An 18,231-nucleotide genomic window follows, 5' to 3' on the forward strand; every position below is an offset into this window, starting at 1 on the left:
CAGAATCTATGTGGACACTAATAAGAGGTACAGTTAGTAATTTTGCAGATGACACCAAAATTGGAGGTGTAGTGGACAGCGAAGAGGATTACCTCAGATTATAGCAGGATCTGGACCCAATGGACTGAGAAGTAGCAGATGGAGTTTAATTCAGATAAATGAGAGGTGCTGCATTTTGGGAAAGCAAATCTTAGCAGGACTTGTACACTTCATGGTAAGGTCCTAGGCAGTGTTGCTGAACAAAGAGACCTTGGAGTGCAGGTTCATAGCTCCTTGAAAGTGGAGTCGCAAGTAGATAGGATAGTGAAGGCGATGTTTGGTATGCTTTCCTTTATTGGTCAGAATATTAAGTACAGGAGTTGGGAGGTCATGTTGCAGCTATTCAGGACATTGGTTGGGCCACTATTGAAATATTGCATGCAATTCTGGTCTCCTTCCTATTGGAAAGATGTTGTGAAACTTGAAAGGGTTCAGAAAAGATTTACAAGGATGTTGCCAGGGTTGGAGGATTTGAGCTATAGGGAGAGGCTGAACAGGCTGGGGCTGTTTTCCCTGGAGCGTTGGAGGTTGATGGGTGTCTTCATTGAGGTTTACAAAATCATGAGGGGCATGGATAGGGTAAATAGGTAAAGTCTTTTCCCTGGAGTGGAGAAGTCCAGAATGAGAGGGCATAAGTTTAGGGTGAGAGGGGAAAGTTGTAAGAGACCTACAGGGCAACGTTTTCACACAGATGGTGGTGCCTGTATGGAATGAGCTGCCAGAGGAAGTGGTGGAGGCTGGTACAGTTGCAACATTTAAGAGGCATTTGGATGGGTATATGAATAGGAAGTGTTTGGAGGGTTATGGGCCGGGTGCTGGCAGGTGGGACTAGATTGGGTTGGGATATCCTGGTAGGCATTGCCAGGTTGGACGGAAGGGTCAGTTTCCATGCTGTACATCTCTATGACTATGACTAATGAGTAGTGGTGTAGCATACTAACATAATGGACTGGAAACAACATTCAAAGAAGGGCAGAAATCATTAAAGAGAAAAGAGACTTGAATGAGGTGAAAGGGTGAGGAGCATTGACTGCGGTCAATCAAGAATGTGGCTTATCACTATTTTTCTTGTGGGGAGTTAAGAATAAACAGTCAATGTTGACTATGTCAGCAATGCAAATCAAATTTAATATTTCAAGTTTGCTGACCACACAACTAGGTAGGATTGTAAGCCATGTAGAGAATGTAAAGAGGTTTCAGGGTGATTTAGACAAGTTGAATGAATTGCTAAATATGTGGCAGATACAGTATAATATGGGCAAATGTGAAGTCATCTACTTTTGGTATGACAACCAGAGTAGTAGAGTGTTTTTTTTATATACGATGAGTGACAAATATTGATATATAATGGGATCTGGGGATCCTTGTAAACTGTTCACTGAAAGCAAGCAAACTGGTGGATTTACGAAGTTTGGGAGAAAGTATTTGGAATGCTTTTGTAGGTTACATAGAAACATGGAAACATAGAAAATATGAGGTGAAATACATCATTCTGCCTTGCAAGTCTGAACCACTATTGGTTATGATCATGGCTGAGCATCCAATTTCTCCCTCATATCCTTTTTGATCCATTTAGCCCCAAGTGCTATATTCCATTTCTTCTTGAAATTGTACAATGGCTGTTTGTTGTGATAACGATTTTCACAAGTTCACCACTGTGTCTGGGTGAAGAAATTTTCTGTATCCTTTGACTGTGGCCCTGGGTCTGGAATACCCTTCACTGAAAACATCCTTCCTGTATCTACCCTGTCTGGTCCTGTTAGAATTTTATACATTTCAATGAGATTCCTCCTCATTCTTCTGAACTCCAGCAAATATAATCCTAATTGATTTAACCTCTCAGATGTCAAAACTGCCATTCCCAGAAATTAGTCTGCAATTTTCTGCACTCCCTTTGGAACAAAAACATCCTTTCGCTGAGAAGGAGACCAAAACTGCAAGCAATATTTCAGGTTTGGTCTCACCTCCCTGCTCCTGTGCTCAAATCCAGCGACTATGAAGTTGAAAATCCCACAACACCAGGTTATAGCTGCTCCATCAGGTGGTTGTGGATGAAGGAGCAGCGCTCCAAAAGCTAGTGCTTCCAATTAAACCTGTTGGACTTTAACCTAGTGTTGTGATTTTCAACTTTATACACCCCAGCCAAACACCGGCATCTCCAAATCCTGTCACTATGAAGGCCCGCATATCATTTGCTGCCTTGACTACCTGCTGTACCTGTATGCTTACCTGCAGTTACAAGGACACCTAAGTCCTGTTACATGTTTCTCCCTCCCCTTCTCAATTTATAGCCATTCATCTAATAATCTGCCTCCTTGTTTTTGCTCCCAAAGTGCAAATCTCTCATTTATCCACTTTACACTACATTTGACTTGCATTTGTTCACTCGTTCTGCTAGTCCAAATTACACTGAAACATCATTGCATTGTCCTCATAACTCATCCTCCCACACGACTTTATATCATCTGAAAATTTGAAGATATTACATTTATTTCCCACATCTAAATTATTAACATATTGTAAATAGTTGGGAGTCCTAGCACTGAACCATGTGTTGCCCCACTAGGCACTGCCAGCCATTCAGAAAAAGACTCATTTATATTTCTGTTCTCTTGTCTGCCAACAAGTTCATTACCTATCCCCAATTGTCCCCAATTCCATGTACTCTAACCTTACATGCTAATCTCTTATGTGGAACCATGTCAAAAGCCCTTCTGAAAGTTTAAATAAACAACATCCACTGGCTCCTTCTCATCAAGTCTGAGTCATATCTTCAAAGAAGTCCAATAGATTTGTCAAGCATAATTTCCCTTTTGTTAATCCATGCTATCTCTGTATGTTCCTGGTCATTGGTTTCCTAGTGCTCTGCTATTTCATCTTTTATTATCGACTCCAGCATTTTTCTCACTACTGAAGTCTGACTCACCAATCTGTAATTCCCAATTTTTCTCTGCTTTTTCCCTTAAATAGAGTCATACTAGCTACTCTTCAGTTTGTAGAAATGTTTCCAGAGCCTATAGACCCTTAGGAGATGACCACCAATGAATCCACTATTTCTAGGACCACTTAAGTACTCTGGGATGTGAATTATTGGGCCCTGAGTATTTATCATCCTTCAATCCCATCAATTTCCCCATGCCATTTACCTACTAATATTGATTTCTTCCAGTTCCTCCCTCTCACTATTTCTTATGTTCCCCAACATCTTTGTGTTATTTGTTTCCTCCCTTGTAAACACAGAACCAAGGTATGTATTTATTTAGTTAGTCAGCCATTTCTTTGCTCCAATTATAAATTCCCCCATTTCTCACTGGAAAGGATCTGTATCTGTCATCACTAATCTTCTTCTCTTCACATACCTATAGAAACTTGTGCAGTCAGTTTGTATGTTCCTGCAAGCTTACTCTTGTACTCTATTTTCCCTTTATTAATTAATCCCTTTGTCCTCCTTTTGCTGAATTGTAAACTGCTACTATTCATAGAATTTCGTAAAATCCCATCAAATTCATACCGACCCTCCAAAGAGCATGCCTACCTACCCCAGTAGCCCTGCATTTTGCACTGCTAGCCCACCTGTCCCAGGACACAGGGTAATTTAGCATGGCCAATCCACCTAACCTGCACACCTTTGGACTGTGGGAGGTATGTTGTTTTCTGGCCAATTTGTGTCTTTTCCTGGGATCAAATACTATATCTAATTTCCCTTGTAAGCCATGGCTTGGCCAGCTTTTCCTGTTTTATTTCTGCACCAGACAGGAATGACCGATTCTTGCAGTTCTGTCATATGTTTCCCTTGAATGTTTGTAATTGCCTTTCCACTGTAATTCCCATTAAGGAACATAGCATAAGAACTAACTATTATAACCAAGTTGGTCTTCATTGCTAGAGGGTCTGATTACAGAATCAAGGAAGTTTTACTCCAGCTGTACAGGGCCTTGATGAGACCACACCTAGAGTAGTTTATGCACTTTTAGTCTCCTTACCTCAGAACAGGTATAATTGCCATTAGAGGAATTACTAGGAGAAAGTGGGGACTGCAGATGCTGGAGATCAGAGCTTAAAAATGTGTTGCTGGAAAAGCACAGCAGGTTAAGCAGCATCAAAGGAACAGGAGAATCGACATTTAGGGCATAAATTACTGTAAAGGTTGACCAGACTGATTCCTAGGCTTGCTTTTTCTGCACTGGACCTCTAGCCAACATCACTTGGGAACCACAATGGCTGCCATGCTCCTCACTGTGCCATCACTGTTGCTGCCTTATGTGAAACTGAAACCCTGACATAATCTGGACAGGTTGTTTCTGTAATTCTTACATATATAAAGCTTAACCTGATTTTAAGGTAAAAAGTCCCTTTTACTTAAACTATTTTATAATCAACCTGATCAAAGATGTTATTATACATCATGGAAATGGTAGGACTTGAACCTGGGCCTCATGGCTCAAAAGTTGGGATACTACTGCACCAGCCCCCTCAAAAGGACCCGTTAGTGTCAGGTGTTATTTCAATCAGCTGAATAATAACTGATTATTTTATTGAGTATTTGTTTGTTTGAAATTCATTTTGCAGTTGTTCATGTTGCGTCTGGCTATTGATTCTCCTTTAAAACTTGTTTTGGGCTACGTGTACATAGCCAAGCGAAATAGCCAGCCATACAATCCATTAAACCGATGCTACTGTATTTATCTCCAGCAGAAACCAAATGTGAAGGCTTGTAATTTACTTACTCCTATAACTAATAATTATTTTCTCTCTAAATCTAAGTGGATATAAAACATTTTAGTGCAAATCCTGCTTCCTATATATTCAACATAGATGGAAATATATAATACAATAGTCAGTTATAATAATTAAAGAAATACCACTGAGCTGTTTCTTTTCATTATTTTTCCTTGTAGGAAACTTTTAAAATTTGTGCACGGGCTATTCTCTTGGAGATTCTTCTTGCAGATGGGAAAAAGCTTCTGATTGACACCCACACAACTCACTCAGCAGAGCGGATGTTGGAGGTAAATTTTCTCATTGAACTCTGTTAGCCTCCAACTCTCTCAAAGCAGTGCATATTGTTCTAACAGAAGAGGTCAAGCAATTGTTTGACATAGTCTCATGACTGTTTTATATTGCACAACAAATGCCCATATTCTCTCTGGTCCCTATTAAGGGAGCACTGCTATTTAAGATGAAAAGTTGAATTGAAGTCCTGCTGCGCTATTTCAATGATGTGAAAGATCTTTTGACTTTACTTTTGTGAAGTGCAGGGAATGTTAACTCCCAAAGTCCTGGCTAATAGTTATTATTCAACCAGCATTAGTGAAGCACATTATCTGATCATTGTTTATGGAACATTTACATTTTATTTAAAAAAAAGTAAAATCCAAATGGACGACATTCAGCCCATCATGTCTGTTATGCTGAAAAGAAAAAGCTATCAGTCAAATCTAATTTTTAAGTTCTTGTTCTACAGCCTTGCAAGTTATAGTACTTAGAATTACTCCTGGTAGTTTTCAAGTAGTAAGTTTTTAATCCCCACTACTTCTTCCTGAAAACATTCTTCTCAACTTTCCTTCAATCTGCCCATGAATTTCTCAAAGACTGTGCCTACTCTTAATTGATGTCACCATCAATGGGAATAGCTCCTTATCCACTTTATCTGGGTGCCTCATCAGTTTATACACTTTAATTAAATCTTACCCTCCTTTGTTTCAAAGGAAGGAAAATGTGATATATCTAATCTTTTCCCTCGAGTTAACATTTCTTCAGTCTCTTGTTGGAGATGGTCATTGTTTGGCATGAAGATTATTTACCACTTATTCCAAACTGGTCTGGTGGTCAGCTTTCCTTGCTTGTGGGTATGAATTGCTTCAGTACCTGAGCAGTTGTTAATGGTAATAACACTGCATAATTATCAATGAACTTTTGAATTAAGAATAGAATTTTGGAGACACTCAGGTCTGGCAGCAACTGTTGAAAGAGAAACAGATAAACTTTCAAGCCCAATGTGACCCTTCAACAAAACTGAAGCTCTTATGATGAAGGGAAAGTAATTAATGAAACAGATAAAGGAACCGTAAGATGCTGATCTGAAGAACAGTAATGTCATGTGATTGAGATAATTGACCTTCAACAATCACAACCACTTTCCACAGGAGAAGTTTCCGATTATAGCTGTACTTCGGGAGGACATTCCTGGGAATATGCACAGGCAAGTTTTTTGGGTGGAACTGGGAAATAAGAAAGGGATGATCACATCATTGGGATTGTACTATAGACGTCCCAACGGTCAGTGGGAAATTGAGAAACGAATTTAGATTTAGATCTAAAGAAATCTCAGATGTTATCTGTAAGAATAATAGGGTGGTAATGGTGGGGTTTTTAACTTACCAGACATAGATGGAGAGGACTTGGTTAAGTGTGTACAAGACAATTTTCTGATTCAGTATGTGGATACATCTACTTGAGAAGGTGCAAAGCATGACCTACTCTTGAGAAATAGGACAGGGCAAGTAACTGAGGTGTCACTGGGGGAGCACTTTGGGGTCAGCGACCATAATTCTATTAGTTTTAAAATAGTGATGGAAAAGGATAGACTGGATGTAAAAGTTGAAGTTCAACTTTGACAGTATTAGGCAAAACTCTCTCAAATTGATTGGGTGCAGATGTTTGCAGGTAGAGAGGTGGCTGGAAAATGGGGAGCCTTAAAAAATGAGATAACGAGTTCAGAAACAGTATATTCCTTTTTAGGGTGAAAAGAAAGGCTGGTAGGTATAGGAATGCTAGCTGACTAGAGAAATTGAGGTTTTCTTCAGGAAAAAGAAGGAAGCATATATCTGGTATTCAAAGTTTGTGAGAAGATTTGTAGCTCGGGCGCTCGTTGTTGTGGTTCTGTTCGCCGAGCTGGGAATTTGTGTTGCAAATGTTTCGTCCCCTGTCTAGGTGACATCCTCAGTGCTTGGGAGCCTCCTGTGAGGCGCTTATGTGATCTTTCCTCTGGCATTTGTAGTGGTTTGAATCTGCCGCTTCCGGTTGTCGGGTCCAGGTCGATGTGCTTACAGATTTGAATCTGTGGATGAATGCTATGCCTCTAGGAATTCCCGGGCTGTTCTCTGTTTGGCTTGTCCTATAATAGCAGTGTTGGCCCAGTCAAATTTATGTTGCCTGTCATCTGCGTGTGTGGCTACCAAGGATAACTGGTTGTGTCATTTCATGGCTAGTTGGTGTTCATGGATGCGGATTGTTAGCTGTCTTCCTATTTGTCCTATGTAGTGTTTTGTGCAGTCCTTGTATGGGATTTTGTATATTACATTGATTTTGCTCATGCTGGGTATCGGGTCCTTCATTCTGGTGAGATGTTGTCAGAGAGTGTATGTTGGTTTGTGTGCTGTTATGAGTCCTCGTGGTCACAGTAGTCTGGCTGTCAGTTCGGAAATGCTCTTGATGTATGGTAGTGTGGCTAGGCCTTTGGGTTGCGGCATGTTCTCGTTCCGTTGCCTTTCCCTTAGGCATCTGTTGATGAAATTGCGCTGGTATCTGATTTGGGGAGTACATTGTAGAGGTGGTGTTCTTCCTCTTTTAGCAGTTCTGGTGTACTGCAATGTGTTGTGGCTCTTTTTTGAATAGTGTTTTGATGCAACTTCTTTTGTGTGTATTGGGGTGGTTGCTTTTGTAGTTCAAGACTTGGTCTGTGTGTGAGGCTTTCCTGTATACCTTTGTGGTGAATTCTCCGTTGGGTGTTCTCTGTACCATCACGTCTAGGAATGGGAGTTGGTTGCCCTTTTCTTCCTCTCTAGTGAATCGGATTCCTGTGAGTGTGGCATTGATGGTCTGGTGTGTGTTCTCTCTTTCTGTGTTTTTAATGATTACAAAGGTGTCATCCACATATCTGACCCAGAGTTTGGGTTAAATTTGTGGTAAGACTGTTTGTTCTAATCTTTGCATTACTGCCTCTGCTATGAGTCCAGAGATGGGTGAGCCCATGGGTGTTCTGTTGATTTGCTCATATATTTGGTTGTTGAATGTGAAGTGTGTTGTGAGGCACAGGTTCAGTAGTTTGAGTATACCATCTTTTGTTGATAGGTTCAACGTCCTGTTGTCTGTTCTGTATGTCCAGCAGGTTGGCTATTGTTTCTCTGGCTAGGGTTTTGTCGATTAGAGATGAACAGTGCCATTACATTGAATGAGACCATGGTTTCTTCCTTGTCTATGTGTATATTTCTGATGTCCAAGAATTCCTGTGTTGATTGTATAGAGTGTCTGAATCCGCTGACCTAAAGTGCACAAACCAGACATCCCACTCAGACCCATTGTATCACTACCAGGGCACTGTTCACCTCTATCAACAAAACCCTAGCCAGAGAAACAATAGCCAACCTGCTGGACGTACAGAACAGACAACAGGACGTTGAACCTATCAACAAAGACAGCATACTCAAATACTCCCTTGGACCTTATCATTAAGTGTACAAGTCCTGCTAAGATCTGTTTTCCCAAAAATGCAGCACCTCACATTTATCTAAATTAAGCTCCATCTGCCACTCCTCAGCCACTGACCCATCTGATAAAGCCCCCATTGTAATCTGAGGTAACCTTTTTCGTTGTCCGCTACACCTCCAATTTTGCCATCTGCAAACTAACTTACTATACCTCCTGTGTTCACATCCAAATCAGTTATATTAATTACAAAATGTAGTGGACCCAGCACCGATCCTTGTGGCACTCCACTGGTCACAGGCCTCCTCCACCATCCTCTGTCTTCTATCTTTTTGAGGGAGTTCTGTATCAAAATAGCAAGTTCTTCGTGTATTCCCATGAGATCTAACCTTGCTAACCCATCTCCTATGGGGTAACCTTGTTGAATGCCTTACTGAAGTCCATATGAATCACATCCACCGCTTTGCACTTATCAATCCTCATTGTTACTTCTTCGAAAAAATGTAATCAAGCTTGTGAGACATGATTTCCCATGCACAAAGCCATGTTGACTATCCTTAATCAGTCCTTGCCTTTCCAAATATGTGTAAATCCTGTTGGACTCCCTCCAACAATTTACCTACCACTGACGTCAGGCCCAACAGTCTATAGTTTCCTGGCTTGTTCTTACTACCTTTCTTAAACAGTGGCACCACGTTAGCCAACCTCCAGTCTTCCGACACCTCACCTGTGACTATCGATGATACAAATATCTCAGCAAGGGGCCAAGCAATCACTTCCCTAGCTTCCCATAGAGTTGGCAAAACTTTCCATTGTTTTGATGATTTGGAGGTGCTGGTGTTGGACTGCATGAACAAAGTTTACAATTCACACACCAGGTTATATTCCAACAGGTTTATTTGGAAGCACTAACTTTGGAGCACTGCTCCTTCACCAGATGGTGGTTTACTGGGCACTAAGTGATCAGATTGGATTTGCCTTTTTTTTTGGGCCGCACATTCCTGGGCAGTTGTGTACATTGTCAGAGGCGTCAGCAAAAGCTGATCACGAGACAGGCATGGAATAAGTGGCAAATAATTGGTGCCAAGCAAGTCCTGTGCAGAGACTTAGATTCTCTCCAATAAGAGAAAATCTTCCTTTTTTAGATGGTTAACCATGACTGAATCACCTGTCAATGTCCTGGAACATTAATTGGACCAGGCATATATATTCTGTGGTAACAAGTAGATCAGAACCTGGAAAAACTGCATTGGGTAATTTTGCCTCTCGACTTCCCATTGCTTTGTAGTGGTTAAACAGACACTAGTTAGCAGTACTTTACTTTCCTCTGTTCAATAGTTCAAAACCATCCAGATATAGCTAGTTTGACATCATTTTCACCACCTTTTAAATATTCACTCCCTCCATCACCAGTGTTCTTTGGGATCATGTGTATCATCTACAAGGTGCACCAAAGCTCCACAACAAGCCTCCTTTTGATAGTACCATCCAAATCTACAATCTATCCTACCTCGAAGGACTAGGAGTGCAGGGCACATGTAAAAAAAACATGCAAGTTCACCTTTTAAAGTTGCAGACTATCCTGAGTTCAAACTATCACCATTCCTTTATAGTCTGGATCAAAATGCTAGAATTCCTTTCTTAACAGCATTGTGGGTGTATCTGAAACAGACGGATGGCAGCAGTTCAAATGGTTGGTTCAGCACCACCTTCTTGGGCAATTAAAGATGGTAAATAAATGCATGTTTTGCTAGAGAAGCTGAAATCTGAAGAAAGAAAATAAGAGGACCTCCATGCGTGCTCATTTCATGCCTCTGCTAATAAAGGAAAGTATTCTATGTGTGTTGTTCTTCACCTTTTTAACAAGCTTTCCAGCTTCCTTCAGAGTACACTCTCAAAAGGTCCTTTTTGATCCACGTTCTTAATTGCCCTTGAACTAAGTGGACCATTGGCACTTCATAGCCACATGGCTGTGGGCCTTGAGTTGCATGTGGTCCAGGTCAGATAAGGTTGGCAGATTTCCTTCTCTAAAGTCAAAATGCAATGCATCTGTCAGCATGGTTCTATAAATCATGCCAATTAATGTGCTAGAGTTCTTTTGAAGATATAACTAGCACAGAGGATAATGGGGGGGGGGGGGGGGGGGAGGGGAATCCTGCAGACATAATGTCTGGACTTCCAGCAGGCATTTGATAAGGTGCTGTACAAAGTGGCAATACACAGACTAAGATTCCAGCAAAACTCGGATCAACAGGTATGAGGGGGCAAACTCTCCAGCGGTTGGAGTCATAACTGACACTTGGGAAGATGGGCATGGTTGTTGGAAGTCAGACATCTCTACTCCAGGACATCTTCACAGGAGTTCTTCAGGGCAGTGCCTTTGGTCCAACCATCTTCAGCTGATTCTTCAATGACCTTCCCTTCATCCTCAGATCAGAAGCGGGAAGGTTCACCAGTGATTGCACAAATGTTCAGTACCATTCACAACTCCTCAGATACTGAATCAAGTTCAAATGCAACAAGATCTGGACAATATCCAGGCCTGAGCTGATATGATGGTCATAGCCACTTGAATGAGAACAATCTAACCATCTCTCCACTTAGCACTCAACGGTGTTACCATCACTGAATCCTCCCACTATCAATATGCTGGGGTTATAATTGACCAAAAACTCGATTGGACTCGCAACATAAACAGTGGCTACAATGTCCGTTCAGAAGCTAGGAATACAGTGGCAAGTTGCTCTCCTCCTGATGACTCAAAGCCTGTCCATCATTTACAAGGCACAAGTCAGGAGTGTGATAGAGTACTCCCCACTTGCCTGGATGAGTGCAGCCCCAACAACATACTAGAAGCTTGACATCATCCAGGTCAAAGCAGCCTGCTTGATTGGCACAATACTCTTAAACAACCACCAATGCTTAGCAGCAGCAGTGTATACTCTCTACAAGATGCACCGCAGAAATTCACCAAAGATCCTCTGACTCACCTTCAAAACCCACGGCCATATCTATCTAGAAGGATAAGAGCAGCACATATATGGGAACACCACCACCTTCAAGTTCTCCTCCAGACCACTCACCATCCTGACTTGGAAATATAATCGAGTTCCTTCACTGTCACTGGATCAAAATCCTGGAATTCCATCCATAATGGCATTGTGGGTCAACCTGCAGCAGGCAGACTGCAGTGATTCAAGAAGGCAGTTCACCATCACCACCACCTTTTAAAGGCAACTAGGGATGAGAAATAAATGCCAGCCAGCCAGTGATGTCCATATACCACAAATGAATGGGAAAATAAATTGCATGGGATAAAGGGTTAAAAATTGACTTTGATAAAGGATTGGCTTTATCAAAGCAGAGGGTGGGGATAAATGGGTCTTTTTTTTTGGTATTCCACCAGTTACCGCTTGTCTACCAATGTGTTCAGTCTTCCTGCCCCAGCTATTTATGTTCTATATGAATGACTTGGATGCAGAGATAGAAGGTACAATAGCCAAATTTGTAAGCAATGTAAAATAGGCAGAAAGGGTTGTAAATCTGTGGAATTCAATATCTGAGTGCATTTGAGGCCAGAACACTGAATAAAGTTTGAGGAGATAGACAGATTTTTTACTTGGTAATGGATTGAAGGGTTATGGGGAATGGACAGGAATGTAGATTTGAGATGGAGATGAGATCAGCGTAATCACATGAAATAGTAGAGCAGGCTTGAGAGGCTGAATTGTCCACTCCTGATCCTAGTTCATGTCATTTATATTCCCAGAGTATTAGCCAGAGCTGCCTCGATTACTAGTGCAGTGGCAATATTACAATGCCACCATATCCCTTTGTTTATGCCTACTTGCATTTTTGGAAGGTGTATGTTTAGGTGACTATATGGAATTTAGTTATCAATTGTCCTGTTTTAAATTAAAAATCTGAAATAAACAATGATTTTCAACTTCATGACAAGATCTATCAACAGTTCAATTATTTAAGTGAGACATTCTTTAGAAAAAGCACGTGTTCAGCTCCTAGTGGAGAAGCAAAAATGTGGGTAAAACTGCTATCTAAGGAAGTGGAGCTGTGCCACACAAATTGGGTATAGCTGACCCATGTCATGGCAGAAATTGGGCTGCTTCAGTAGGCCTGGGAGTCTCTTGACAAGGTGCAGACAGCAGTTCTGGAATAGTCCTGATTGTGTACTGCCAGGGAGGAGGAGAGGGAGGGCAAGTTGAAATAATTTACTGCAAGAAAAGCATCTTGGTTTCTTCATTAAGCAAATATTTTTTGGCATTTAATGGATATGAACTTTTCTAGTCAGGTTGCCCCAGTGGGATTTAATGTAATGTGAAAAAACAAAATGATTGTTTTATTCAAAGTTTGTGAGAAGATTTGTAGCTCGGGTGCTCGTTGTTGTGGTTCTGTTCGCCAAGCTGGGAGATTTTCTTGCAAACGTTTCGTCCCCTTTCTAGGTGACATCTTCAGTGCTTGGGAGCCTCCTGTGAAGCGCTTCTGTGCTGATTCCTCTGGCATTTATTCTGGTTTGAATCTGCCGCTTCCGGTTGTCAGTAGCTGTCCGCTGCAGTGGCCGGTATATAGGATCTAGGTCGATGTGCCTGTTGATCGAATTCGTAGATGAGTGATTCAATTCGATCAACAAACACATCGACCTAGACCCTATATACCAGCCACTGCAGCGGACAGCTACTGACAACCAGTATAAATGCCGGAGGAATCAGCACAGAAGCGCTTCACCGGAGGCTCCCAAGTACTGAAGATGTCACCTAGAAAGGGGCCGAAACGTTTGCAAGAAAAACTCCCAGCTCGGCGAACAGAACCACAACAATGATTATTTTATTTCGGAGCTGTGGGTAGACAGGTGTCCTATGCATTAGATAATTTCTGTCTGTCAAACTCTTGTCTTATTGCTCTGGCACATTCCAATTCTGATCTTTGAGGTAGCAAAGTACCTTTTGGGATATGGGATAGGGGGTGAGATTTCAGCAGTACGATAATGGCATAACCAAGTTAGTAATCCAAGGGCTCTGATAATGCTCTGGGTACATGGGTTCAAATCCTATAATGGCAGCTGATAGAATTGAATTAAATCGATATATTGTAACCAGAATTAGAATCCTAGAATCTCTAGAGTGCGGAAGCAGGTCATTTGGTCCATTGAGTCAACACCAACCCTCTGAAGAGCATTCCACCCTCCTACCTTATCTTTGGAACTCTGCATTTCCATGGCTGATCAACTTAACCTGTGTATCATTGGACTGTGGGAGGAAACAAGACACCAAGAAACCCATTCAGACATGGGGAGAACATGCAAACTCCAGCCAATCGAACCCAGGTCCCTGACACTGTTAGAGTAGAATATCCTTTATTGTCACCTTTTATTGCTAACCACTGAACCACCATGTGACCCACTGAAAATTAGTCGCCCATGAAAATACTATCAATTGAAGTTTAAAGCCCATCCAGTTCATTAATGCCCTTTTTAGAGAAGGAAGTTTGCTACACCCTGTCTAGATTCACAGGAATGCAGTTGCCCAACAGCTGCCCTCTGCAAAGGCCTAAAAAGCTGCATGGTTCACAGACACTTAAGGATGGACATCAAATGCTGGACTAGCCAGCAATGCCTATGTCCTATGAAAAAGAATACATCACATCAAAGGTTTCAAAAAAAAAATAAGAGCTTGTGGTGTATTGGTTAACATATTGGAATCAATAAGGGATTGTCATCTATTATTTAATAAGCTTAAGTCAGTCATTTTCAAGTTGGAGAAAGTGAGGACTGCAGATACTGGTGAGGTAGTGTCAAAGGTGTGGTGCTAGAACAGTACAGCATGTCAGGCAGCATCCTGCTTCTTGGATGCTGCCTGACCTGTGCTTTTCCAGCCACACTTTTGACTCATTTTCAAGTTGGTAAGATGTAACGAGTGGTGAGTCTCTGGGATCAGGACTGGGCTTTACTTATTTACAACCAATATTAGAGTCATCGAGATGTACAACATGGAAACGGACCCTTCGGTTCAACCCGTCCATGCCAACCAGATATCCCGACCCAATCTAGTCCCACCTGCCAGCACCTGGCCTATATCCCTCCAAACCCTTCCTATTCATATACCCATCCAAATGCCTCAAATGTTGCAATTGTACCAGCCTCCTCCACATCCTCTGGCAGCTCATTCCATAAACATACCACTCTCTGCATGAAAAAGTTGCCCCTTAGGTCTCTTTTATATCTTTCCCCTCTCACCCTAAACCTCTCGCCCTCTCGTTCTGGACTCCGACCCCAGAGAAAAGACTTTGCCTATTTACCTTATCCATGCACCTCATAATTTTGTAAACCTCTATAAGGTCTCCCCTCAGGCTCCGCTCTAGGGAAAACAGCCCCAGCCAGTTCAGCCTCTCCCTGTAGCTCAAATCCTCCAACCCTGGCAACATCCTTGGAAATCTTTTCTGAACCCTTTCAAGGAGCTATGAACCTGCACTCCTAAGTCTTTGTTCAGCAACACTCCCTAGGACCTTACCATTAAGTGTGGGCAAGTTGTTGGTGGGAATCCTGAGGGACAGGATATTCATGTATTTGGAAAGGCAAGGACTGATTAGGGATAGTCAATATGGCTTTGTGCATGGGAAATCATGTCTCACAAACTCAATCGAGTTTTTTGAAGAAGTAGCAAAGAAGATTGAGGGCAGAGCAGTAGATGTGAACTATATGGACTTCAGTAAGGTATTCGACAAGGTTCCCCCTGGGAGACTGATTAGCAAGGTTAGATCTCATGGAATACTTGGAGAACTAGCCATTTGGATACAGAACTGGCTCAAAGGTAGAAGACTGATGGTGGTGGTGGAGGGTTGTTTTTCAGACTGGAGGCCTGTGACCAGTGGAGTGCCACAAGGATCGGTGCTGGGTCCACTACTTCTTGTCATTTACATAAATGATTTGGATGCGAGCATAAGAGGTACAGTTAGTAAGTTTGCAGATGACACCAAAACTGGAGGTGTAGTGGACAGTGAAGAGGGTTACCTCTGATTACAACAGGACCTGGACCAGATGGGCCAATGGGCTGAGAAGTGGCAGGTGGAGTTTAATTCCGATAAATACAAGGTGCTGCATTTTGGGAAAGCAAATCTTAGCAGGAGTTATACACGATATTAGTGACTCAAATAGTGGGGCTGAGCTCTGTCTGCTAAATCTGCTGATGAGACAATGTAGGAAGGAAAATAATTTAGTCAGAGGGCGTCGGAATCTGGAATTGGATTTTGATTTCAATGAATGGACAAAAAAATTGCCAGATGAAGTATATTGTGGAAAGTAGAATAAAAGTGCAATATATTATTTGTTATATTCTGGAACTCTGCAGTATTGTAGGGATATGGATGGTCCGATAATTGATTAACAGATGTTAGTATGCAGATATAGTAAGTGGTTAGAAAAGCAAATGGTTTGTTTGTTTATTACAAAGGGAAAAGTATATATAAAATGTAGTATATTTTGCCACAGTTGCACTGGACCACAACTGGACTGCTAAAATAGGGTTCAGTCTCCTTTTATTTTACAAAGGAAATAATTGCATCTAAAGCAGTTAAGAGGAGATTCAGTAGGCAGGTTCCTGACATGACATTGTTCTTTAAGAAAAATTTGGATTGAACCACAAGATCCTGATAGGTCTTGAGAGGTTGGATCCTGAAACAATGTCTCCCCTCTGGGAGAGACTAGCCCTCAAGGACATAAGGTGGAATTTTCTCAACCCTACTACAATGTAAACAATGGTGATAAATTTAGAAAAATATGGTGGGATTGGGGGAAAAGTTTGATTTTCAAGAAAAAAGTTACAATTTTCTCCTGAAGGTTTAAACTGGGAATCTTGTTTAACAAGCAACGACTTCCTTAATTCCATGCATTGCTCTGCATTATTAGCTAAATTCTCCTAATTTCTGAGCAGCTCTTGATTCTCCCCTTCTCTCTTGAGGACCTACGCTTGTTGATTCTTGACTTGAAAATCAGCATGGTTACTTGCTTCTCTAGCCCTCTATTTTAATGTCTCTTCACCAACATCTGCTCCTGTGACGACAACCTCCTCCACCCTTTATTCACTAAAGTTGTTATTGGCAAACCACCAGCGCCTCTCTCATTTTGCTAGGTCATCTAGGACCAATTCAGAATTCACTTCTTCAGTCTGAGGAGTTCACTTTAGAATTCTGGGACACCTTTTAATCTGCATGCTCCTGCCAAGTCACTTTGCACACAGGAATAAATAGCTATCTCGTGCATCTACTCAGGATGCATCTTTTAGCTTCATTTCTTAGTATTCAGTCACTTTACGCTTAGAGGCTACCAGCTCCTGTGGATTGTATAGTTTTTCTTAGCCAGAGGGCAGGAGGGATTAATAGTTGTGGAGGATGAGGCAAGTGAGAGCAGCTGGAGATCCTGCATGCATTAGTCAGATTGGTAGCAAGTGAGCATTGGTGAGGTTTATAAACAGTTCAGGTGAGTGAGAGATAAGAGAAGATGGTGACGCTTATGGAACATAGAAGATGTGGAGACAGCATTGATCCAGATCGTTTTTTGTGTTTGGTACCTTGGTCTCCTTTGGTGGTCTACTAGAGAATGTTGGCAAGATGCTGACTGCACATTAACGAGGTGAGTAACTGAAGGGTACCAAGAAATATCACTGTGAACCATGATGGGACATATGCTATGAAACTCCCTGAAAATAACATTTGATCTAAAAATTGAAAATTTCTACAGAATTTTAAAGATAATGGGGTCTCCATTTAAGATGGAGATGATTTTTTATTCTCTACAGGATTGAGAGTCAGTGAAACACTGTTCTCAGAATGTGGCCGAGGAAAGGTAACTGAATATGTTTAACACAGTGGTAGGTAGATAGGTGGACTGATTTTAATTGATTCTTGGCTAGCAAGGGACTCGAATAGTATTGGGGAGTGCAAGAAAGTAGAGTTGTTACCACAATCGTATCGTCCACAACTTAATTAAACAATTCAAGGGGCTAAATCCTGTTCCTAATTTGTATATTTTCAAGTTTACTCAACTCCCTCCTGGGATGGAGGGCTTGTTCAATGATGCAAAGTTGAATAGGTTGTGTATGTCTGTTGAATTTCAGAAGAAGGAGAGGGTGGTCTTACTGAAATATGTCAGATCCTGAAGGGGCTAATTGCGTGGACACCATGAAGTTGTACCTTTTGTGTGGATGAGACTAAAGCTAGGCGAGTCAACTGAAAAATAGGATGTCTTTTCAAGACTGAGATGAGGAATTTTTTTTTCCCTCTGAAGTTTGTGACACTGCAGTTTCTCATCCGCAGAAAGTAGTACAGACTATTGAATTTATTCAAGGTTGAATTAGATTGATATCAGTCATGACCTTAGTGGATAGGCTCAAATGGCTGAATAGTCTAAATGTGATGGAGACCAAAGGAGATGGCCAGTTGATTAATAAAGATGAGTATATAGTGCTGTCTCTAAAACAATGTCTGTTGTGTTGGGGGGGGCTGTGAAGTTTTGGCTGGGTTCCAATTTCTAACTTGATACCCTTTCACTCTGCTTGAAAGTGTCCATTATTCATATGTGATCCTTGCTGGTTGTTGACTAGGTATTATGAAAAGCAATACATAGGAACGCAATCCTAAACTTAACTAATGTCTATGCATATACTTCCAACAGGGGTCATCAGATGACTGTCTGGACTGGAAGTTCTCAGTTAATAACAATCTCTCTTTTTGGAGTGTGGAGGAAATTTGTCTAAG

General features: G+C 41.4%; 1 protein-coding gene across 1 annotated transcript in view; it reads left to right on the plus strand.

Moving 5' to 3' along the window:
- LOC132815387 (sorting nexin-31-like) overlaps window positions 1-18,231 on the plus strand; it is a 115,906-nt gene that overhangs the window by 26,159 nt on the left and 71,516 nt on the right. Inside the window, exon 5 of the mRNA XM_060824280.1 lies at window positions 4,938-5,048. Coding sequence (XP_060680263.1) covers window positions 4,938-5,048 — 111 coding nt within the window. The remainder of the gene's footprint in view (window positions 1-4,937; window positions 5,049-18,231) is intronic.

The sequence above is a fragment of the Hemiscyllium ocellatum genome, chromosome 4 (assembly GCF_020745735.1).
Source record: "Hemiscyllium ocellatum isolate sHemOce1 chromosome 4, sHemOce1.pat.X.cur, whole genome shotgun sequence".
Lineage (NCBI taxonomy): Eukaryota > Metazoa > Chordata > Chondrichthyes > Orectolobiformes > Hemiscylliidae > Hemiscyllium > Hemiscyllium ocellatum.